At 51.4% G+C, this 24,097-nt stretch overlaps 6 protein-coding genes across 6 annotated transcripts; 4 read left to right on the top strand and 2 right to left on the bottom strand.

Moving 5' to 3' along the window:
* Nucleotides 1-4,603: 4,603 nt before the first annotated feature.
* On the top strand, nucleotides 4,604-6,171 carry CABS01_03977 (MIP family channel protein; the record flags this gene model as incomplete). The annotated part of the gene is made up of 2 exons (XM_060537349.1): nucleotides 4,604-5,924; nucleotides 5,993-6,171. 2 exons carry the CDS (start codon nucleotides 4,604-4,606, stop codon nucleotides 6,169-6,171), a joined length of 1,500 nt encoding a protein of 499 aa, XP_060391607.1.
* A 310-nt stretch (nucleotides 6,172-6,481) lies between these two features.
* Nucleotides 6,482-7,628, bottom strand: CABS01_03976 (HPP family protein; the record flags this gene model as incomplete). The annotated part of the gene is made up of 2 exons (XM_060537348.1): nucleotides 6,482-7,084; nucleotides 7,362-7,628. The coding sequence occupies 2 exons, from the start codon at nucleotides 7,626-7,628 to the stop codon at nucleotides 6,482-6,484; spliced, it is 870 nt and encodes a 289-aa protein (XP_060391606.1).
* A 3,518-nt stretch (nucleotides 7,629-11,146) lies between these two features.
* On the top strand, nucleotides 11,147-12,457 carry CABS01_03975 (retinol dehydrogenase 12; the record flags this gene model as incomplete). The annotated part of the gene is made up of 3 exons (XM_060537347.1): nucleotides 11,147-11,317; nucleotides 11,379-12,124; nucleotides 12,181-12,457. 3 exons carry the CDS (start codon nucleotides 11,147-11,149, stop codon nucleotides 12,455-12,457), a joined length of 1,194 nt encoding a protein of 397 aa, XP_060391605.1.
* Nucleotides 12,458-12,555: 98 nt separating this feature from the next.
* Nucleotides 12,556-15,301, bottom strand: CABS01_03974 (uncharacterized protein; the record flags this gene model as incomplete). The annotated part of the gene is made up of 2 exons (XM_060537346.1): nucleotides 12,556-14,221; nucleotides 14,286-15,301. The coding sequence occupies 2 exons, from the start codon at nucleotides 15,299-15,301 to the stop codon at nucleotides 12,556-12,558; spliced, it is 2,682 nt and encodes an 893-aa protein (XP_060391604.1).
* A 1,918-nt stretch (nucleotides 15,302-17,219) lies between these two features.
* Nucleotides 17,220-19,056, top strand: CABS01_03973 (cytochrome P450; the record flags this gene model as incomplete). Its single annotated transcript, XM_060537345.1, has 6 exons — nucleotides 17,220-17,436; nucleotides 17,493-17,689; nucleotides 17,742-18,100; nucleotides 18,175-18,297; nucleotides 18,357-18,858; nucleotides 18,931-19,056. The coding sequence occupies 6 exons, from the start codon at nucleotides 17,220-17,222 to the stop codon at nucleotides 19,054-19,056; spliced, it is 1,524 nt and encodes a 507-aa protein (XP_060391603.1).
* A 2,270-nt stretch (nucleotides 19,057-21,326) lies between these two features.
* On the top strand, nucleotides 21,327-23,714 carry CABS01_03972 (PA domain-containing protein; the record flags this gene model as incomplete). Its single annotated transcript, XM_060537344.1, has 5 exons — nucleotides 21,327-21,823; nucleotides 21,879-22,084; nucleotides 22,147-22,660; nucleotides 22,714-23,035; nucleotides 23,106-23,714. 5 exons carry the CDS (start codon nucleotides 21,327-21,329, stop codon nucleotides 23,712-23,714), a joined length of 2,148 nt encoding a protein of 715 aa, XP_060391602.1.
* Between the last annotated feature and the right edge of the window lie 383 nt (nucleotides 23,715-24,097).

The raw sequence follows: 24,097 nt of genomic DNA, 5'->3' as shown, positions 1-24,097 counted from the left end.
TGCAGAAGTCTTCACCTGGTGGTGTCTTAGAGCAAACGCAGTCCTCAACCTCCATTTCGGGCGAGGACACTTACACGGCCGAGACTCGCGGTGGTGGGCGTCTCGTACGAGAGGGGGAAAGTACGCAAAAATGAAGACTCACGGCCGAATCTTGGTTCTTGGAAACTTTTTCTGCGTCGCATGTGGCAGCCTGCATGAAGCAGAAATCCAAAAGCCAAAATGGTTCGTCCTGCGTTCTGAAAACCATGGGCAATGCGTGTTCCCCATGTGAAGTCCCTCCCTGGTGTCGCTACCCTTGAGAATGGGCGGGAAGCAGATGCACTGAGCACTCACGTTCATGCTTAGTTCCAATCACAGTGGTCGGGAGTAGGATCTGTAGCCCATTTTAGATTGTCAAGGAAGCGCTGGTCTCAGTAATGAGGGCTACGACCCCTATCTCAATGCTCGTTCAAAGTTAACCGATTGGCTATTGAGGATTCACAGCATAGGGCTGGAGCAAAACGCCAAATCCTGTAAGAAAAGGAAAACAAAAACAAGCATTCAGCGGCAACAGGGCGGCACGATCCGGAATAGCCTGGACTGGACTATTCGAGTATGCCGCGTATGTTCAGGTTTCACGGCATCCCTCAACGCTTTTCTCTTTGTTCGAGGCTGGTGCGGGGGGGCCTCGACTCTATTTTAAAATTCATCTCAAATCTTTAGCTTGCTTGAGATGCACTTGCGACGGCGGGTGAAGTTGCTCCTCTGGACAGCATTTGGTATTTCATCGGAACCAAGATGCTTTCCCAATAAATTCACTATAGTCCCTGGAGAACATGGAGGCTTCTATAATATTGCAGATATGCTTGATGTTCCATTTCAGTTTACTTTCAAGGCACCCTTTTCTCAACAAACAGCCTTCTGTTCGGTCATTTCGGGATCCGAATAATTGTCACAGAAGACACTGTTGTTTCACCTTTTAGCTTTGTGCGTTTTGCTGGTAGGCTTTCCATCGCGAGTAAGGACGGCATTTTGAATGACTAGACTCCAGTAAAATCCAGGCTAAGCCAAGTTGTAAACACGACATCCAGAACTAACCTTCCCAACAAGCGCATTGAACCTCTAATTCTTCATGTATCTACATTCGCACTTACTGGACAGAATTTTTATCCAGGCGCTCAAATGAATCTACCAGAATGAGATAAGATAGTCTGAGAGTCATCGCAAGATTAAAAGCTTAGCAGCTACCAGAAAGCATGAGCCACCCAGTCCGAGCCATTGTTTCGATATTCACAGTGATTTTCCTCCTTGGAACGAACGCAAGCCCTCTACCCTAACCCCAACATTATCCGTTTCGCCGGATCTCTCTTGGAACCTGCACTGGCCTGAAGATGAACAGCCAATTGAAGAGCTGACGTTGTCACCTCGCCCCTGAGTACATAGACTCGAGCAAGATCGAAGGGAACTAACCGTACCCCCTCCCTTGAACCCTCGCCGGACTTTTCCCGAAAAGGCTGTTCGGTTCATTATTCTTATAGACCAAGCTACCGATGCAGGTACAAATGTTCGATTGCCAAAATTTGAAAGACTCTGTGACCCATACATTTATTCTAGAAACATTTGAAAACGTGCTGTTTCTCAACTGGCGGTCTGGACCAGCCGTTAGAATTATCAGTGTTCTTGCATATTTGGAGCCTTTCAGCTGGGTTTAGGATTCCATGCAATCACAGGCATATGTGGCACATGAGGTGGTGAGGCTGATACTCAGGGGTACCACGTCTTTACCAAAGAGTTGAGCCAGGGTATGCCGACTTCTCCGAAGACTTGACTTTTCGAGCCCGCCCTCTCCAACCTCATCCTTTCACCCAACATGGGCGGCTGTTACGGATGCTTGCGTATTGAAAGAGGGTATCCTAGCAATCTTGATCGAGATCCGTAGATCATCATCCACTTTAGGGGAATTTTTCACAGAACTCCAACTGGGTCGTTTTAATTCGGAAGGCTGTTGGCACTTTATCCAACCTCACTTCTGAAAAACCAGCCACACGACATTGACTCGGAAGAAAGTCACTGGATCGCGGTGCCAACTCATCGTGAACAGCGAGTGCCAAGAGGGGAGAACTTTTACCACCTGTTTGACATAACTCTCCTGCCACCGTTGTGTCCGCCTTGTCGCAGATGGGGCAGAGTGTCGTGTCATCAGTGGGGATGCTGCAGTCATCTGCAAAGACCTGACATGTTCAGGTCACAAGGCCAGCTATCTTGCGGAGGAGTAATTGGAGTGAAGGGATTCCATACCTCATACAGAATGCCGATACCGCTGAAACCTTGTCCGGGACTCTTCTCGTCACCCACTGGGACTCATCACGATGAGAGTCTGAAGGGCTTCTTGTCTGCCGCACTTTGTCACGAAAAGGCTGGAGAAAGGGGGCCGGCGCCTGTCACCATCTTGGCACTCGCACGTCCAACCTCTCATAACAGCACTACCATCATTGCACACTACCATTGGTCTACCTATTGTCGCTGCATATGGACAGATGACAGCCTGGGGTTTACGGCGGATGGAGGGGGCGCACAGATGAGCGTGAAGGGGGCACTGGAGAGGTCAAAAAGCCATCGGATGTCCGACGTGGAACCGCGTAATACTCTACGTACTTGAACTCGCAACTTTTCGCAGCCGGCTAGAGAAGATTTCGGGTTCAGAGCTCCCACATGGAAGAGGACTGCATAGAACAAGGGTGTCCGAGCTTCCTTTGGTTGCGGTGAACGAGCTAAGCACATGGAATGCTAGACAACGAGTGCAAAATATTGATGGAGTTCCCACTCTTGGGGTCGTCAAACGACCTTCTTTTCGAGATTAAGCGGCGCGAGAAGGGTCTTCGAGCTTGAACGGCGAGATGCAAACGGAATGAAAATAGGAGCCGTGATTTCCTCGGCGTGTGGCACGGTGCAATCGTTGAACCTGGCAACCCGTAATTTTCACAGACTGATTGACGCCCAGACATCTAACGGAGCTGCCATTTGCACTAGAAGTCTAGTTTGCGACAGGTAAACTCTTTGAAAGTTGCCGTCATTTCTTCCGTCTCCCGCCGGCGGTCTGACAATCCAGCCGAGCAGAAGAACAAACGGCCGCAGGTGCGAAATGATCGCCCAAGAGAGGAAGAGGCTCGCGAAAGAGGGTGGTAGGCATTGGGACTGGTATAGAGCCACACGGGGCACCGTCCCAGGTTCTTCGTTTGACTCCATCCAGTCTGCTTCTCATCCGAGCCACACCACCATCGGCTCTTCTCAACTCAACGTTCGTGTGAAAACTGCCCCATTTCGAATGACAAGGCCAAGAAAGCCATATCGCGCAATTTTCCTCTCGGACCCTTCGTTAAAGTTGGGCGATCATCTGTACCAAGGGTTAAAGGCCACCCGAAAGCCAAAGAAACCCAGTGGTGATGGTGGAGCGATGCGACGTTTCCAAACCCCAGACGATGGATCGTCGTGCTCGGTTCTGAACCCTTAACGATTCAACAGTACCGTCCGTCCCGACACCCGGTGACGCGCCGTATTTCCCAGCCCTCAATTCGTCTCATCCGGCGATGCCAGGGCCCTGGCGAGGAAAACTGGGCTAGAGCCCCTCAGCTCATAGTTGGAGTTCTTATGGGTGTTCTGGAAGTGGCAGCTTAGCGTCTCCCGATCTTTCTGGGATCTAACTCCAGAGGCCACAATCGTGAAGCTGTCATACAAGGATACTGCAGTCGACGTGTCAAAGGTGGTGCACTAGCGCCTTGGGTCTCCTGAGTTTAAACGTCGATGATCCCAGCTCTGAGCCCATGTTAACGCCCAGTTTTATACCTCTAGACCCCAACCACACAGACGCCGCAATGCCTCATTTGCCTCAAAATTGGACCTCGTTTCACCCCGTCCCTTCAGCTCCTACACACTTGGGTTGATGTGATCCCACCATTTTCAGTCTGATTTTGACGTCACCCGTCCGGGATCTCGGCTTCAACTTCCCCCCATATCCCTCGCTCTCGCCGGGGCACATCAGCAAGCCTTACCCGGCCGCGAGATTCGCGTGCATGAGATCGGCTCTGGGGTTATCCATGACTTCCGCCCTCCGCACTGCCCGGTGTGCCGACCACTCACGTCCGTGGGATCGGTGACCCCCGCGAGCTAGAGGCAGGCAGAGCACTATGGAAGCACTTTGGGAGGACAATGGAGGCTCAACGGTCCCTTGTCGAACCTCCCCATCCCACCATTGCCTATTTCGCAATCCAATGTCCCCGCGGTCCTTGTCGAAACTAAGTCGGTGGCTGATCAGACGAAGGAAATCAAGGCCTAACTAACCGAAAAATGCGGTGACGTCGAGGTAAAGAGAGGGCTGGTTGGGCATCCATTTGAGTTTGAGAGCAGAGGTATATTATGCCTTCGGACACCTTCGGAACACGGGTTCATGTTGCTCTTCAAACATCAAGCCCACTTGAAGACTAGACGACAAGACTCAAGCTTACTCGAGAGTCAAAACTCTCTCAACAACGCTTTCACTACGGCGGACTTAACTATTCAAGTCCCCCCCGGCTCTATAATACTTCCTTCCTCGTCTCTGCGCTTGACACGCGACTTCGATCAAATCATGTCAGCCCAGCAGACAGGAACACTCAAGGCACCTGAGGGTGAACCCTCTCCAGTATCACCAGCAACAGCAGTCGATCCAAACTCCTTCTCTGACGACGAGAACCCAATCCAATCACCAAGATTTGTACCATCACACTCCCAACAACCTTCAAGAGGGGGCTCACGTTCAGTCCCTCTCCGTCGCACAAACACCCAGACACGGCAGAGGGAATCAGTAGACGACCCCTTGCCCACTGGTGTCTCTACAAAGTCCACCCGTCCACTGAAGGACAGCGCCCGTTTCGGGGACTACGACGACGATTCGGAAACGGATCGTTATTGGGGAACCAACGACCGTCATCCAGACTACAGCGGAGGTCGTGCACCTCGAACGCGCCCTCCCCGCGCGCACCTGAACCGTCCTCAACCGTACTTCAACTACGACCCCCAGACGGAAACCAAAGATTATTACGAGGAGACTCGCTCCTACGAGCCCGGTGACTACGGCGGCAGACCGCCCTCTCGCAGGATGTACGACGAGGAGATGGCGGGATACCCGCGCAGCGGTGTCGCTGTTCGCAGCACCAACGGCGAACAGGCTCGCATTGACTGGCACAACCTGTCCAGGGAAGAGAAGGCCCAGGTTATGCGTCTGCCTCTCACCCAGTGGATGAACTCGGACTTGAAGAACCACTTTGTCGCAAGTCTCGGCGAGCTCGTCGGCACTACCATGTTCTTGTTCTTCGCCTTCGCTGGCACAGAGGTTGCCAATATCAAATCCGCTTCCAACAACTCCAGCAACCCTTCAGACAGCAACTCCACTACCGGAGCTTCCACGGGATTCAACACCGGCACTCTGCTCTACATCTCCATTATCTTCGGCTTTTCTCTCATGGTTAACGTCTGGGTCTTCTTCCGTATCAGTGGCGGCTTGTTCAACCCAGCTGTTACGCTCGGCATGCTCCTCGTCAAGGCTATCCCCGCATCCCGTGCTGCTTGCTTGTTCGTCGCTCAGATTTTGGGCGGCATGCTTGCATCAGTCATTGTCCGCTTTCTGTTTCCCGAGAACTTCAACGTTCGTACGACACTAGGCGGTGGTGCTTCACTGGTCCAGGGTGTTTTCATCGAAGCCATCTTGACGGCCGAGCTGGTTTTCACTATCTTTATGCTCGCCAAGGAGAAGCACAGAGCCACCTTCATTGCTCCTGTCGGTATTGGCCTGACGCTCTTCATCGCCGAATTGGTTGGTGTTCAGTTCACGGGTGGTTCGCTCAACCCGGCACGAAGCTTTGGACCCTGCGTCATCACGGCAACCTTCGACCCTGAACACTGGATTTACTGTAAGTTTTTACTCTTTTTGACTTCTTCTCCCTCGTGACTAGTGGAAAGCTAATCTTGGTTGTCTCAGGGGTCGGGCCTTTCCTTGGCACAATCATTGCTGTCGTCTTCTACAAGTTCATCAAGACCTTGGAGTATGAGATGGCCAACCCCGGTGCAGATGGTGACCCTGAGAATGATCCTACTCAGAACCCCGCAAAGCTGGCAGAATTGCGCATGTCTCGCACAAAGTCTGCCAAGCAAGGTTGAAGCCAGACAATTAACGACAAAGAAACACGACAGAACCGGCACGATAATGAGGGAGAATTTGATGTGGATAATGATGTTTTCTGATAATGATTTGCAACGTGTCGCCGGGAACTACTATCTCCTGGCAAAATGACGAGAACGTATTTTCTCATGATGAGAAACCAGAGTAAGGGGTGGCGCTTGACAGCTAAGACTCACTTCGTGCTGAGAAATGAATATAGATCTGGGTTTTCTCAAGAAACTACTTTTACGAAACAGTATGCTTTGGTTTCATAGCCTCGCAAATATATAGATTGCTATTGAATGTGGCTCATAACCGATTACTCAATTCTTCTAAGAACAACTTTTCCTCGGGTGTGATGAACATGTGTTCAGGCACAAGCACTTCACCAGGCCTCATAATCAGTACCGCATCTTCCCTCACTGTAGAATCACTCCTACTCCGCCCATCAGCCTCATCAGGTTTTGGTTGCTCTTTGCTTTCCACATCGCCCACATGGCGCCTCCAAGGCACGCGGTGTAGCCGAACATCCTCGGGCGACCACCAATACTGTGGGAAGCGCCGCTGGATATTATTAATGAGTAATGCGACGACCAGCATCAAGGCACAGCCGAGGAGCACAATAGGCACCAAGAACCATCCCAAGTGTACGACACCGTCATCGACGACGGCGAGCAGTGCCGTCGCGCCAGCAGGGGGGTGAACCGTCTTCGTAAGCGCCATAACGGTCGTCGCCAAGGCGCACGACAAGGCTCCTCCCAGCCAGCGAATGGAATCAAAGTGCGGGCTCAGCTGGAACAGCTTGCAGATCGCTACCCCTACGATGGCGGAGAGGAGTTGACCGAGGACTGAGTTACGGGGCTGAGAGAGGGGCGATTCGATCGAGTAGAACTCTAAAACGGCGGCTGCGCCCTGTATCGGGAGGGGAGAACGAGTCAGCCAGTCTGTTACGTTACTGAGCGTCACTTCTTGGCCGGTGAGGTGCCGGTGTGCTGGTGTGCTGGTGTGGCAGTGGTCGGTCGGTGTCGTCACCCGAGAGGTTTATGAAACGGGATGAGGGAGTTGAGGTCCGAGCCTCTATTACCCATCACCCCCTGACGGTGCTGCTCCGTAATCATGCTCGGTGTGTGGAAGGTGGGGATACATGCAATGTGCGCAGATTTCGAGATGAAAGGGGGGATATACTTACAAAACTGCCCACAATAATGGGCGCACCATGGTCTCTGAAGGACGGTATCTGGCGGGAGACGATGGAGACTACGGCGACGCCGCAAAAGACGCCAATACAGGCCCAGAAGATCGAAACGAGATTCCCAACATTCTGTGGCTTCGACTTGCGGTAGCCAAAACAGTGAGAGATAGGGTATGGGAGATATTTCCAAGGAGGTGGCGGAACAAAGGGATTGAGGAATCGATCAATGTCGAAGTCCCAATTCCTTGGGTTGCAGCGCAACATCGGGTATTATGTGATCGTCGTTGCGCCAAGTCTGGGGTAGGACTGGATTGTATGGGGATGCGGAGCCACTATGCCAGGGGACAGAACATGAGTTGCCCTTTCAGAAGCATGCAGAGTCGGAGGGCTATTATTTTCTGCTTCTTTTCAGCAACCTTTCTTCCGTTCATTTGACAACTTGAACTTGAATGTACTTACGTATTCTTCGGCAATAGTTGTCGATGAGAATGCTAACTTCCGTTTGAAATGACAGCACAAGCCACGCACAGGCAGTGGTGGTATCGTGCAAAAAACAAAAAACGTTACACAGCAGCGTGGTGAGAGCAGACTGGACCAAACAAGGGACGAGTTGGCAAGTGACAGCAACACGGCCCATTCACATTTCATCCAATTCGATCCCATCCCAAACCAGACACGGGATCTGGGGATCTTGCATCAGCTTTAACGGCCATTAGTGCCGCGGAGATTCAGCATCTACAACGACCGGCTGACTGTTCGCTTTGGTGTTGACTGGGGAGGCCCCACGTCATATTTAGTAACAGAAACTCCCAAAGAGGCTTAGATGCCGGGCCAGGCGGGCTGCCACCGGGCATATGTGGACCAAAAACGGCTTTTCAACGAGCTTGAGAGCTGTTGAAGCAGTGTTAAAAGCAAACTATTATCTAACAGATGGCAAGTCGCCCATAGGGTGACTGTCTTGGTCCATCCAGGTGAGCAGCCGTGCCGTCCTGGCGCGCTTTGCCCAGGTAGGCTCGGTAATGTCGCGGTATTCGGGAACAACGTTGTTTGGTGCGCAGGATTAGCGATTGTGACTCCCCTTTGCCGCTGTCAAAGCTGTCAAATCTCCGGAATCCCGGGACGGGTTACTACTGTCTCAGAGCTCCAGTCCAGAGGAGCTGACCACATGGTACGCAGGAAGATGAGATTTGAGTCTCGCACTCAGTGAGATTTCTCCTGGGAGCTAAACTATGGGTGTGGGTCCAAGCCTGTCGCTCGCCGTTTGCAAGCCATGAACGCTATGGCGTGCTTCATATGTTCCCAGTTCTAACATTACTCTCGCTCATTATAAACCACAGAGGTGGGATGCCGACGTTACTAGATCTGGCCGCCTTGTCTTTTGATACCGGTACTCAAATACTGCTGTAGTCGCACATTGCGGGGTTGCTTTCAACAATGACTCTCTCACTTCTCTTCCCACATCGCCCAAGACGGCCCCAGCCGTTCTGCTGGAGCCGGCAGCTCCCAAACCTTATAGGGATCGAAATGACGCCCCGTCGCTAAGAAGCTTCGTGGCGTACAGGACAATATCACCACTTGTAACACGGTACACCCCTGTGGAGGTTGCACTGAAGCCGTTGGCATTTCAAGGAGACGCCACAACATTTCGCAACAACCAGGATTGTGCCTCCAAGAGATATCAGTCCAGGAATTGTTTGCTTCTTCCCTCGTTATCGCGGTTACAATTACAACCACCCGGTGATACTGACGCCGATATTCATGTTCGCACGAGGGCCCTGCAGCCTGGCAACAATAACCGATTTGCGAGTGATCGGCCAAGTCGAAAGCGAGGTCCAAGCACAGCTAGTCACCTGATGTTTATCCTGGAGACGTTGGTGGCCCTGCTACACCCCGTCGATTCTCTGCCCGCGATCGATGGACGCAAAAGTTGGCAAACTCTCAACGAGTGCTCGCGGCAAAGTCGGTTGCAACCTGGATTCCGGAGTGAAGTTACATTCATAGTAGTTTCAGGACATTCCCATGCTCTGCGAATCTAGTTGATGCGGTGAACCTTGTGACAGCGAGTCACTCGCCAACTGTCGTTGCGATTGCGAAATCGTTTAAATGCGTTTCCACATCTATTTTCAGATTTGATGCTATAGAACTTCATGATGACTAATTAAGATACCCCGTGGTCGAGGACCTCGCGCCGATGCAAAGGTGAGTCTTCTCGGCGACTAGATAGAGGGTGTCACTTGGCAATCGAAAGTGGAAAGCGATCACATGGGAGTTTATTGCATGTTATGTTCCATCTGAATGAGCTCTAATCTCAGGAACATACTGACTTTGTTCATTCATGGTAATGAAATTCAACTCCCTCTCGCATTGGGAATATGTTAACCCGAAAGTTGGAAAGGCTGATGTTCTGGAATTGATGATATACCACCATAAACCAGGGCTAACATTTCCAACAAAACTACATGTACTATCTTGGTAACGCAATCCTGGTACTTTGTGCTACTGCAACTCGAAGTAAGGTATAACAACACGAAATCACGAGCAAGACGCAAATTCAGAGTACTTCAAGCAGGTATTTCTTCGAGTGCCCATGATTGACTGATATATGAGAGGCTTGATTTATAAAGCAGCGATTTCTGCTGAGATTTTGGGTGCGATTCTAGGCGACCAAGATAAGTCGTTCACCCCTTATAGAATAACGTCAATGGAATGATTTTCCTGATTTCAAGACCGATCTAGCTCACCGAAGCACCAGTTTTTTCTGAGGTTTCATAGCCAACAGTCGTCTGAAGGGGCATCTGAGGAGGTAGTCCTCAGCAGCACTGCACTCAGTTGCCTTGAAGAGGATCGACTTTGTGACGATATGTTTGTACCATTGGTACATTCACCCGTCCACCTGGAGTCCCCCATCGAGACTATTTAAAGTATGTTGGCTGATATCAACGCAGCCCGATAGTAGCATTGCCACTGTCTTCCTTAATACACATGTGTTGATCTCAATTTACAGAGAGTCAAGGGCTTGATAACACGACAGTAAACTCAATCCTATGTACATGTAGGTATGTCGTCCTTTCTTGCTTCTGATCGAACAGGCCCAATTCTCGGTGCCTTCATTCAAGGCAAGACCTGGAGGGAAACAAGCCATTGAACGATTCGACGGCAACATACCTTCATTTCAATCATCGGATGTATAAGGAATCCTTATGGCTACTTTCTGTATTTGAGTACCTTAGTCGACCTTCGCTGCGAGGTTGTATGAAAAGGACTGGGTCCATGTCATCTGCTTGCAGATTCGGCTGGGAGAAATCTCCTGCGTAGGAGCAAGCATTGGCAGGTCGTTGTGATGTCTGAAAAGCCACATTGACGACGCTTCGATGTATAGTGCGGCACTACCCTTCCGTGCAACTACTGCGCAGCTATCACGACACCTCAGTTACTTATGAGTTAGCATTAGGTAGTCGCATTTCATACCTAGAAGAAATTGCTAGATTAAGTCTCAAAAAGCTTTTCAACTGTATTTTACAGTAGTTAGCTGTAGGGCTTAGTCCCTCTGGGGAGCTTTTGCCCCGGAATGCAGCGGCCAGACGCCAGCCCGGATGCACCAACACGGACATCAGCGCGTCATCGAGCAGCCCTATGCGGCTGCGATCACCGATGAGACAGTGACATGATGGTGATTCATGGTGCTCAAACCACTTTCCCATAAAAGCAATCAGAAGCAAGAGAGGCTCAAGAGTTTTATCCAGTGACAGACGGATGAAATCATTCGATTCTGACGGGCGCCAATGATTTGCAAGCGAACTCCAACTGGTGTGGTGATGCGAAATTGGTTTTTAGTACCATCTCGCCCCAAGGTCTTGCTTGTTGGGTCTCAAACTTACTCGCCTTCTGTCAACTCTCGGGGCTACAAATCAACAAGAGCTCTCAGAGTCCCTGCAATCATGGACACCATCAAGGTTAGTACTCATTAGATCGACCCCGTTTGTTGAACTACCTCAGGATTAACAAGATCGTCAGAACACCATCGCCGAGAACTTCGGTGGAGCAGCCTCCAAGCTGGGAACTCACCAATTCAGCTTGGATGAATGTCCCGACCAGTCAGGCAAGGTAGCCGTCGTCACCGGCGGCAGCGAAGGCATTGGCTACGGGGTCACGTACACTCTCCTCAAGCACAACATCTCTAAGATTTACATCCTCTCCGTCTCCAAGGACGTTGTTGACGGCGCCAAGGATGCCATCGCGAAAGACCTTGGTGCCGACAAGGCCGAGCGCACGAAATGGTTTCAGTGCGACATGGGTGACTGGAAGCGCGTCAAGGAGGTAGCCGAGAAGATCAAGAACGATACAGATCGTCTTGATATCTTGGTGAATAATGCCGCGAGGGGTATCATGACCTACCAGCTCACTGACTACGGCGTCGACCGTCACATGGCCGTAAATCACATGGGACATGTCATTCTTACGTCGCATTTATTGCCTCTCATCAAGCAGACGGCGGAGAAGGGTGACGTTGTGAGAATTGCGAACCAAGCTAGCAATGCGCATCAGGCTACCCCCAGCGACTGCAAGTTTGAGAGCCTGGAGGAGCTGAATACCGACCTGGGTCCCAACGGTCAGTATGGTCGGAGTAAGCTTGCAGGTATCCTGTACGCGAGGTACTTCAACCGGAAAGTGACGCAGAATGGGCATCCGAACGTTTTGATGAACGCAACTCATCCTGGGTTTGTGAGCACCAAGATGAGCAAGGAGGAGATTTTCGAGCCGTGAGTTACAATCTGAATGGTCACATAACCCAAAGCTTCGTATTGACGTAATGTAGGTACCCTCTTGGAGGCTACGCTATGGCGGTTGGAATGGAGCCTTTCAAGAAGTCACAATGGGAGGGTGCCGTGTCGATGGTATATGCGGCGGCCGCCACGAAGGAATCCGGCCAATACATATGCCCTCCAGCGATTCCTGAGCCGGGCAGTAAGCTTGCTCAGGACGACGCTCTGGCTGATCAACTGATGGAGTTGACCCGTCAAATCATCACTGAGAAGACTAAGACGTCCTCGGTGGATAAGGGATGCCCCATGGATGACTTGATTCTACACTAAGTTCTAACTCGTATCGCCTCAGATACTGAGATCGCCCTCTAATGGTTAGATGTGAATGGGAATAATTATTAATCTAATTGTTGAAAATACAGCGCCCGCTATCGATGGAATAAAGATCCTTCCCTCCTCCTCTGGTTTACATCGCCCTCCAATCCAAATCCGCACCTAATCTCGTTCGGCGACCAGAGCATGCTATCTCTTGCGCGGGGGTATCTTCCTCCATCCGGACCCATTCCATCTCCAACATTCTGACCCATCACGCCGTATCCCAGCTTCAGCTTCTTCACGTCCTTGGGTACATCGCCTCTGTCTCTATCGGGACCTTCCCAATTGACCTTCTCCAACGCTGGGCCCCTCGTCGCCGCCACCACGCTGGAGAACCGCGTGTTCCTCAATACACCTCCATTCTCATTTACCGCGAACCCACCAGCAATCACGCCCATTATAGCTAGAAATATGGCGATGGAGTACACGATCCACAGGTCACGTTCATGGTAGCTGTACATGTTGGCCATGCGCGACTTCTGGCAGGGGAAACGATATGCTGAATGATTCCTGTCAACGCCGCCCTCGCGCAGCCCGCCCGAAACCTCATCCGGATGAGCAGCCCATACGACGGGAAGGAACTGCGGGGTCGAAAAGATGGAGAGGATGAGGTCTTCGTAGAATTCCTGCACCATATCCTGCAGATCAAAGACGGGAAAGTAGTTGTTGCGCGGGTCGAGGAGCTTCGTCTGGATGGCTTCCGTGTTAGCCATCGGATTCGCGGATTGCTTGTCGATCTGCACAGTGCCGTTCAGGAACTTGCGGAGCATAAAGCCCAGGGAATGGTACGCGGCGATGCGGCGGTATCTTTCAACATCTTGAGGGACGACGTAGTTTTCTTTCGGGGTCGCAGTGATGTTGTCTGCTGTGCCATCGTTCGCGTCGAGGCCGGGGATGTAGGTTGTATTGATGACAGGTATGGTGAAGTTGTGTTTCTTCATGTATGCTGACTGTGTAGTGTCGGTGTAGTTGAAGACGGCAGTGTACTCCGTTACATAGTGCTCGCATGCAAATATCTTGGGGACGTATTGCATTAGGTCATCCTCTTCCTTTGATGAAGCCGGATGGTCCGCGTCGGGCGGAACTACGTGACCAATCCAGATGACCGGCTCAGTGCGAAGAGCTCCCATGTGCTCAGGATATGGCGGCTTCATCTTTGGGATACCCCCAATCTCAACGTCCTTCATCTGCGTGGTGGAGTATTCTCCTCCGCTCGTGAAGGCGTAGTACGCGTACGTTCCTTCAGGAATGAGAATATCCGTTCCAAACGGCGGGGGAGCCTGCCCAGACTCTTGCGTAAGGTTCGTGGGTATCGAGCCGATTCCCCTGGCCTGTTCGCTACACTTATACCCCGGGGCTGTGAAGTCTATCTCGAAAGTACAGTTCCAGCCCTTGCTGCACACCTCCGTTGAGGCGTTTTTACGCGCGACAACTTCCTGCAGAAAAGCTCCGAGAGTCGCGGTCTGCTGAAAGTTGGGACTTGGCCCGGTGTAGTAGTCAAACCAGCCCTCCGGCTCAGAGTCCGCCGGCTTGGTGGAGTTCCAGATGGACAGCGGCATCTCATAACGGCCGTCGATCTTGATGGGCTTTCGCCAGTCGTGAGTGTCCTCCCTTGCAAAATTCAGACTGCGAACAGCCGGGCAGGTAGTGTTTTGCAGAATGGTCTTGGGCTCAACAAGCAAAGTGTTGGCTGTGAGAATGACCACCAAGGGAGAAAGCCTATGACCTGTGTGAGCAGATTTCCTTCATAATTTCTCATCAACTTGGATTTTTGACTGCTTACCAGACGAACAGGGCCAAAGCAGCCGCCACCTTGGCACCCTTGAGAAACTCCAAGTTCACAAAAGCAATAACGTTCTCCGTAGCAGCGAACATGGAATCCAGCGCGGCAATACTCATAAACCTCGATCTCACAGTCGTCCAGATCCGCTGCTGGAAGGCCGATATCACGGCGGCACCCAAACTCGCCTTGGCAGCGAAAGCCAGGATCGTGCCGTACCTAAGCATGCGCACCTGGTCGTCCGCGGGTTGGCCGTCCAGGGTGTGATAGTAGACATGGTGGCCGATGGCGCAGCCGATGCCGAGCAATAGCCACAGGTACATGTTCCATGATGAGTGCCAGTTGCAGCGGGGTCGTTTCATTCGAAATGGCTTGTTCCTGTCATTTGGCGGGCCTAGATAGTTCTCGGGGACGTACGGCGGCGGTTTTGGGGGCTCGTGATCGTGATCATGCTCGTACTGCTGCTGTGCACCGGCAGGAGGTGAGCGATGCCCATCGTAGACAGATTCTTGCGCATTCTGCAGCAGGCCGGCACGGGCATCATGGCGCTGGTCTCCGCCGCCTCCGCTGCCGTGGTGGTGAAGCGCGTCCGCTTCTCTTGGAGAATCATCAGGCGACTCCCGGCCGTGGAACGTGGGATCAGCGCCGTAATGCGCCGATCCGCTAAGCGAGCTCAGGTCGATGCCATGCGTGTCCATCGGGCCGCAGGTGGTCGTCTTCTGTGCCGTGGTGTCGTCCTCGGGCGTCGTCTCGGTGACATGGACGGATGGGCCGAACTTGTTTGGTGAGAATAATGATGTGAGCGGCACGGGTTTGCGAGGGATGGAGTTTGTTCGAGCGTGCCATCCCAGTTGCGGAGATGAAGTTGTTGACTCTGGTGACACGGGAGATACTACTTCTGATGCAGGTTGAGGAGCTTGATGAGGAGGCGGAGGTGAGCTTGGGGAGGATGGGATGGAGGATGCGCTAGTTCGCTGGCGCGCATCGAATCTGCCGAGGGGCTGCGGCAACGTCGTCATGTTCGCTGTCAAATGTCTGTCCGTATAGCTGGATGAGATCCAGCTGGAATTTCAGCCCCCCCTTGATAGACTGGTCCCACGGGGGAGAGACAAGACACACAACCAGTCTCACACACACACCCAAATCGCCCATGCATGTGCCACCAGGCAACCACAAAAAGCAAGAGCCACGAAAGCTTTCGCGCGGTTGGCGTTCCCTTTAGTCGGTCGAGTCACGGGCCTCTTTTCTCCCTGGAATACAGTAAGCCTCGTGGCTGTGTCGTGAGTCCGCTTTTGCTGCTTGGCCACGCGAAGGAATCCCTTTCTGCAGTCTCCCGAAGGCGGAGTGGCGCGCGGGCGTGGTAGACACGGGATGGCTGATGCGTTTCGATCTTTGCTTTCGTACCAAGAACCGGTTCGTCCAGTCTCCTTCCCGTCAACTATGTTCCGGGGTCCCGGTAGTGTGGGTTCTTGTCGCTCCTCCGTATCCGAACGCTACCGCCGGATAGTTGTCGATCGGCGCGTATATCCGTTGCGCAATGGAGACCAAAACCTTACTTTACCAGAAGTTTTTTCTCTTCTCAAAGAATCACTGGCACGATCCATCTGAAATTTCGGGGACCAGTGGAGCATTTGTACACAGGGATGGGCATTTCTGAACCCTCATCAAACCCATGTCGGCCCTCCAGCCCCCTTTTCCCACGCAGTTGGGACCAGCCGCAACATTCTGGGCCATTCTGCTGACACCGATGGTATGGGACGCGCCAATGAGACGGCACAACAACTTTTGAGGGGGAAATCTTCCAGGTTTCAACAGTCTGACTGTTGGTCTTCTGCTTGAGGTCGCCATTTGATCGGATTTGCGACCAATAGTATGCTACCGTTGGAGAAGCTGAGCGAAGGATTCAACAGTCCCCGTTCCAGACTCTCTCGGTTGCGATGCAGGATACAGGTGGGTGGGCGGTGTCTGACTCGGCGACACTTGGTCCCCAAGAAGAGCTCAATCCGTTCCGATACTGCTGTATTAGCGGACCTGGGTCCGGAAAGAGTCAGAAGCACCCACAAAGGGTCCTTGGTCGTCCTCTCGATCGTCTATCGTTTGTGAGTGAAGGCTGTTTTTTGTCTTCGACATTATTCGAAAAGTCGATCAAACCAATGTGTCTTGAATGAAACGGACCCATCCTCTGCAGTGACTCGAGCACACCCTCGCATCGCATTTCCGCGCGACGCCCGAAGCCTCTCGCCCCCAAGCTTCATCGAAAGCAGCTTTCATACTCATAAAGATTGGCATTTTGATATCCCGGACTACAAGTGACTAGAAGTTTGTTGTCAATCATCGCCATTTACATGTAGGTAACAATAACAACGGTGCCAGCTCAATATCGTGCCAGGGTTCTTTAGTGCAGAACGCCGTCGAAAGACAAACCGCGGCGACCAACAGACCCTGGGGCCATCTCCCGTTCTCTGTTGGTCTATTGGAAGCCCAAGCAGCCCATCCCTTATTATGAAATGATATCGGTCCACTATAAAGGGTCTGCTGAACCGCGCTTCAATGTTTTCACCATCACACGGTCAGCGACCAAGAGATTGGTTGGCCGCCTAATATCCCACAGAGATGCGACTGAACAATCAGACAATCCCAGAAGCAAACATGGCGATCCCTGGCTGTAACAAAGATAGGGTTCAGTCCCGGAACGGGTTCGCTCGCCCCCAGCCATTGACGTCGAGAAGAATAGAAGGGCGTTCCCCGCACAAGATAGCGTGCTAGAAGTGTGCTGGTAGGTATATCAACATGTGCAAGGGCCGTTCAATCTAGAAGACTTTGCAGCTGTAGATCTGTCGCATCGTCATCGCTTCTTCTGCGTGCACACGCCGCCGACAGAAAGTCGCGCCGCGCTACGCAACAGTGGCCATGTCTCCCCAAGATCAGATCTCCGAAATGCGAGGCACGAACGATATACTCGTTCTACCCTCGTTGTACGGCAGCTTTGCGCTCTGTGCTTTAACGCTGCTGTCAATTTGGTATCTCGCGTCGTGGCACCGATTACGACATATCCCAGGTCCTTTCCTTAACTCTCTTTCGATTCTACCTATGCAGCATATGACAAGAGGTGGAAAATTGAGTTTCATGTTGAAAGATCTAGGAGACAAATATGGTAAGATTCTCAAGCGTGCGTCTCGATTCCGCCCAAGCTTACCATAGGCTCTTTAGGACCGCTAGTCCGCGTTGGCCCAAACGAAGTTTTGTTCGGCGATCCAGACACGTACCGCAAGATATCGGCGGTCAGGTCAGACTTCACCAAAGGTCCTTGGTACGCTCTCGCCAAGGTTGTGCCTGACCAGGATAGCCTGTTTTCGATGAGGGACGATGATCTTAGAAAGGAGTACAGAACCAAGCTGAGTCCTGGTGTATGTAGAAACCTACAACTCGCTAAGTAACATTGAAGCTGACTTTAACTAGTACGCCGGTAGAGAGAATGGCGGCTTTGAGCCTGGTGTTGACAGAATCGTCGCACATTTCGTCAACCTAGTTGAAACTAAATACATCTCGACGCCAAAGGAATTTCGACCCATAGAGTTCTCCCATAAATCTCAATACTTTGCCCTCGACGTCGTCAGCGAGCTTTCTTTCGGAGAAGCGCTAGGATTCCTCGCAAATGATGAGGATTTGTTTGGTTATGTGGCAACCAATGACCTCATCTTTCCGTATCTCGCTGTCATGCTCAATGTACCATGGGTGGGAATTTTCTTGCAGCAATGGCCGTTAAACAAGCTTCTACCCTTTTCCAGCGACGAGTTTGGCTTTGGTAAACTTATGGGGTAAGTCAAGAGACTTTATCCTGGCTCTGGATGCGCTGCCTTCAAGCCATCAAGTGTCGACTAACTTGTGGCAGAATGGCCAAGAACCTGGCGGACAAGAAGTTGGCAGCCGCGTCGGATGAGAACAACATGGTCCAACAACACCTTCGCAACGGGGTAACTTACAAAGAGCTCTTGGCAGAGATCTTCCTGGAACTGTAAGCTTGGGTCTCAACGCAGCCTAAACACCTTGAGATAAACTGACAACCGGATAAAGAATCGCGGGCTCCGACTCTACCGCAACGGCAGTCCGCATGACTATGCTCTGTCTGCTCAACACGCCGTCATCGCTAAATGCACTACGCCGCGAGATGGACCAAGGCATTGCCCAAGGCCGCATTAGTTCTCCGATCCGCGACTCCGAGGCCCGCCAACTACCTTACTTGCAGGCCGTGATCAGAGAAGGCATACGCATGTACCCACCGTCAACGGGCCTCAACTATAAGCAAGTAGCCAAGGGAGGAACAGAGCTGCGTGGGCAGTTCTTGCCAGAGGGAACGCAGATGGGTATCAACATTCAAATGTTGATGAGATCCAAGGACACATTTGGTTGCGACGCGGATGTGTTTCGGCCAGAGCGCTGGCTGGAAGCCGCCGCTGAAGATGAAGACTGCTTTCGAGACATGTGTGGTGTCGTCGACCTAGCGTTCGGACATGGTCGGTTTCAGTGTCTTGGGAAGACTATCGCGGCTATGGAGTTGAACAAGATCTTCATTGAGGTGAGTTGGCGTCACCTTTGAATCCTTAATGTCTGACTTGAAGCGAGAAAGACTAATCGTGATCATGTAAAGCTATTCCGAAGGTTCGATTTCGCGGTGGTGACTCCTCAGGAGCCTCTCAAGCTCTATGATGCTGCTTTCTGGGTCACAACCAATTTCTGGTTACGAGTAGTACCGAGGCCGAGCGAATCTTCCTGATCTGACGTCAAATGCTTTCTAGAGGTTGTCACGGTTTTAAGATATCTCGCTAGCATGCAATTGCGACGCCCAAGATACCCATGTGCCTTTTGTCACTGGAAATGTTGCACAAGAGTTGCTGGGGAAGGATAAAATCTAGATGAAACAACTGAGTGTTTAGATGGCGGAATCTCATAGAAAGCCAGCTGAGGAGCGCGTACTCTACAGTATCGCAGAATTATTATTCGTGAAATAAGGTAACAGCCGTCGCTGTTTGTGCTGATGGACCTCATACGAGACTACATGTACTCTTCTTTGCTCCAAGACTCGGCGGTGAGAAGCTTGACGCTATACCCCAATATTTACACTTTCCCCTCACAAATCCCTGAACATCATCCATGGCACCGGAACAGAGTTTGGCGGCGATCCCGATGCATCCGCTGCCCTTATCGTCTCAATCCCTGAAGGCTCATTCGGGCACGGTAAGAGTATCGATACTAATATGGGTCCTGGCGGGAAACGTTCAGCAGTAACATTCTTTGGCCAAGCTGCCAGTGTTCAACATGCGTCAGTCCGAGCATTGTACATAGCACTGTTTAACTCCATCGTTTTGCATTACTAGAGGATTGCCGCAGTACATATAGACGCTACCCTGCCCTCGAATTCCGCACTATTCAACCTTAACCCTTTTCTCACCCATCCTTTCCTCTATTCCACCCTCTCCCTCGTCAAAGGATCGCCAGAATCGTAGTTTCGATAGCTTATTAATAAGCTAGTACTATATACGGCCCTATCTATTTCGTTAGTACTAATAATAGTCTTCTTAATATAAAATATATTATTAATACTCTATAGCCGCGTTACTACCCTTTATAAATCGTACTTAATATTAATAAAGATTTTAGCGTTATTTCTTAATTCGTCTCTTAATTATTTTATTAAAGTTATTATCGTAAGGTTAGTTTAGTTATTAATATCTTAATAAGTATTTTAACTTAGTATACTTAGAGGCTCTTATAGCCCTTAAGGAGAGGCTTTTAAGGGACTTATAATTAGACTTTTTATTTATTATAAATAAAGCTATTATAATTAAAATTATAATATTACGAACCTCAATAATAAGTAGTTAATAATATAATTATTTTTTTTTATAATAAGTTTAAAAAAGTATTTTAATTTAAGTACTAAGTAAGTATTATATTATTTTATTAAAACTATATTCTTATATTTATGACTTAGAAAGAATTAACTTTCTTTGATAACAAGGTACTTAGAGCATTGTATATAGACAGTCTGGTTCGTGCGATTCAGTCTTCCATGGTATGTGCTCAAGCCAATAGTTCATCTGACATTCGTTATGTCAATGGCCGTAGTCAGAAACCCAATCCAGAACTTCGGGCCGCACCTGATAGGCCTCTCTCAAGCTCAAAAGTCCCCTTGGCAAAGACACTCGTTATCAGTGCAAAGAGAGAGATGGTGTCACTCACGGCACGCAATGGATCCTTCCAAAGGTACCTGAGAAGCCTCAGCGGGATCGGCTTCGGTGTCGTCTTCGGTGACATACGTGACTAGAGCACCCAAGCGCGGTCCCCTCAGAGCAGGGGGAAAGAGAGCTGTCATTGCGGGGAATATCCATTAACATTTGTTCCCCATGCCGCCCCACGCCAACACTCCAGTCATGGCAACGCGGCATGCCTCCTTGTGTGCCATCAGCTTATCCACGGCGAACAAAGCTACCCCGCCGGCATTGCTTGGCATACATCGAATTCTAGCACGAACAAGGCAGGTCGCTCACGTTCCCAAGCAGCTAAGCTCTCTCTTCCACGCCGTCTTACTGCTTGCCGTCGCATCATCGCGTGGATTGGGGTAGACAAAGCTCGAAGTTACCATGTCTCCCCCAGGAATCGGGTCAGCTTCTCCCCAAAGTACCGGGTCTTTGGAGAAAGATATGACGACGTGCGTTCTTACTGCCTTGCCCGCAGACAGCAGGTTCTTCCCAGCCTGCATATCGCCAATACCATCAGAGCAGGGCGAACAGCTCCAGAATGCCAAGCATTATTGCGGGAAAGTCTTGTTTAATGGCATCACCGGCCTTACCGATGACTGATGATTGCTGGGCATATTTTCTGCGATTTCATTGTGGACGGGCTGTCTGCGGGCGAGAGCTATAACTGCGCCTTCCCGTCACCCCTCCCAGAAGCCGAAATTCGGCAGAGACCTTCTTGTTCTCAACATTTCAATACACAATTGAGCTAGATCTATGCCCATTACTCGATAGGATTTTGCCCATCATGCGTTGCAGTCAAGTCTCACTCGCCTTGACCTACGCGGCTCTCGCCTCGGCCTGCCAACGGGACTTCTTTGTCGAGAAGCGGCACACCCACCGCAAGCCCATCACGAAGCGCGCTGACGACGCGTGGCCTCCAGTGCTTACAGAGGAGGAGACTATCTTGGTCAATGCCTTTGACAATGTCACAGTCGACGAGTGGTCAGACTACTACGGTCACCAGGTTAAGCTTGCGGGACTCGGAAAGGAAGCGGCGCAGTGGACGGCAGATCGGTGGACAGAGAACGGTTTCAATGCGCAACTTAAGGAGTACCACGTCTACCTAAGCTATCCTGTTCATGCTTCACTGGATATCTCATACCCCAATGGCACGACAAAAAATGTCAGACTCGATGAGGATGTTCTGGAGGAAGACGATGTGACGGGGAGGGAGGATAGACAGCCAACTTTCCACGGTTACTCTGCGTCAGGAAACGTGACTGGTGAATATGTCTACGTTGGGTGAGTGTTCCGCTACCATACCATGTGTGTTGGGCCATGCTCATTATTCATGAAGACGCGGTTCCCAGGCAGACTTTGATCGCCTCGTTGAATTGGGAGTCGAGCTCGAAGGCAAGATCGCACTGGCCAGATACGGCGGGCTCTTCCGTGGCTTGAAGGTCAAGAATGCGCAAGATCACGGCATGATCGGCGCAGTTATTTTCACCGATCCCGGCGATGACGGAAACCAGACCGTTGCGAACGGTTACGAGGCGTATCCCCGTAAGTCTCCCGTTCCATCGAATCAGTACCTTAAAGCAGTGTGATAACCGTATAATGTGCAGACGGGCCTGCCAGAAATCCTAGTGCCGTCCAGAAAGGCTCCGTTCTGTTCCTCTCCACTCACCCGGGCGATCCAACCACCCCAGGCTACCCATCCCACGAGGGCGTCGAACGCGCAGACATTTCACCCGTCACGCCCAAAATTCCTTCCATACCAATCTCCTACGCATCTGCCGAGCCCCTGCTGCAGGCTCTTGATGGTTTCGGCGTGTCCGCAGAGGAAGTCAACCGGACTATCTGGGCGGGTGCATTGAACGCCAACTACAGTTCAGGGCCAGCCCCGGGAGTCACCCTGCACCTGGACAACTTGATGGAAGGGAAGATCACGCCTATTTGGAACGTCATTGGCCAAATCAACGGCACCAACGCCGACGAGACGATTGTCATTGGGAACCATCGCGACACCTGGATGATCGGAGGCAACGGAGACCCCAACTCTGGATCCGCCATCTTGGTTGAGTTCACGAAAGCTGTCAACGTTCTTGTATCCAAGGGCTGGAAGCCCAAGAGGAACATGTAAGTCATTGACTCTCTAGCCGACGGGATGAATACAGACTCTGACTCTTTAGCGTGATCGCGTCCTGGGACGCCGAGGAGTACGGCCTCGTCGGCAGCACTGAATGGGTCGAGGATCATGTCGACTGGCTTACCGAGACAGCCGTGGCGTATCTGAACATTGATGTGGCAGTATCAGGGCCAAGGCCTGCCCTCGCAACCACACCTGAGCTGCAGACCGTCGGCACTGAGATCTTCAAGAAGATCATCTATCCCAACTTTGGCGGCTTCAACATCAGCCTCTACGACGCTTGGCTGGAGTCCTCTGAAGGAATAGTTGAGTCGTTGGGCAGCGGTAGTGACTTTACAGGCTTCTTGCACCGGGGTATCAACTCGGTGAGTACTTACTGAGGGCCAAGAGGCCGCTCTAGACCGCTTCAAAGTAACAACAGCTGACTTGTCCAAGCTCGACGTTGGTTCCAACAATGGCGCGACCGATCCAATCTGGCACTACCACTCCAATTACGACACCTACCACTGGATGGCCAACTTCGGCGACCCAGGCTTCCTCGTCCACGCCGCCATTGGCCAGTACCTCACGCTCCTCGCCTACCACCTCGCCGACGACGAGGTCCTCCCCATTGACGTGCCAAACTACGCCACCGAGCTTCGCGCATACCTCTCTGATCTGGAAGAGTACGCTGAATCCGAGGGCGCCGAGATCGATCTCTCCGAACTCTCTGACGCCATCGAGGTCTTTGCGACGCGGGCCGATGAGGTCAAGGCTTTGGAGCAGCTCGCTGTCACAACGGGCGACGCGGATCTGATCACCGTTGTGAACCACAAGTACCGCGACTTCCAGCGGGGATTTATCAGCCAGGGTGGTTTGCCTGATCGGGAGTTCTACAAGCACGTCATCACTGCTCCGGGCCTGGACACCGGATATGCTGCTGTTCTGTTCCCTGGCATCACTGAAGGCATCCAGTACGGCAAGGGCAACCTCACCATCGCCGAGGAGTGGGTTTCAAAGACTGCTCGAGGCATCCTGCGGGCTGCCGATATCATCAAAACGTAATGTCTCGACGGACACCCGGTGGGTCTCGCCGTCTCCGGGCTCACGGCGCTGATCGGGTCCAGTTCTCCTGGCCTTGCTCCGACTTGCATATGACATGACGAAATGAAGTCTTAGCTAGAAGAATAATAATTAATCGTAAATCACTTCATTGGGCATAGTCTATACATGTAGAGTTTGATGGTAAGTTCTATTATTGAGATAGCCCTAATATTGAGGCTCGTGTGTGCATCATTCAAGATCTCCGTGTCAGGGTCGTAAGCACTATGTCACGGCTGTAATTCCTCAAGCCTGATGGTCATCAAATGTCATTCATTGAATCTCGAAACAGCCTAAACTCCAACCCGTCCTTTCCGAATTGATGAAACCGTGTAATCATTCCAACA

This window comes from Colletotrichum abscissum (genome assembly GCF_030869225.1).
Source record: "Colletotrichum abscissum strain IMI 504890 chromosome Unknown Scaffold_7.1, whole genome shotgun sequence".
Lineage (NCBI taxonomy): Eukaryota > Fungi > Ascomycota > Sordariomycetes > Glomerellales > Glomerellaceae > Colletotrichum > Colletotrichum abscissum.
Note: the sequence above shows the minus strand (reverse complement) of the source record. Positions and strands in the feature narration are given on the sequence as shown.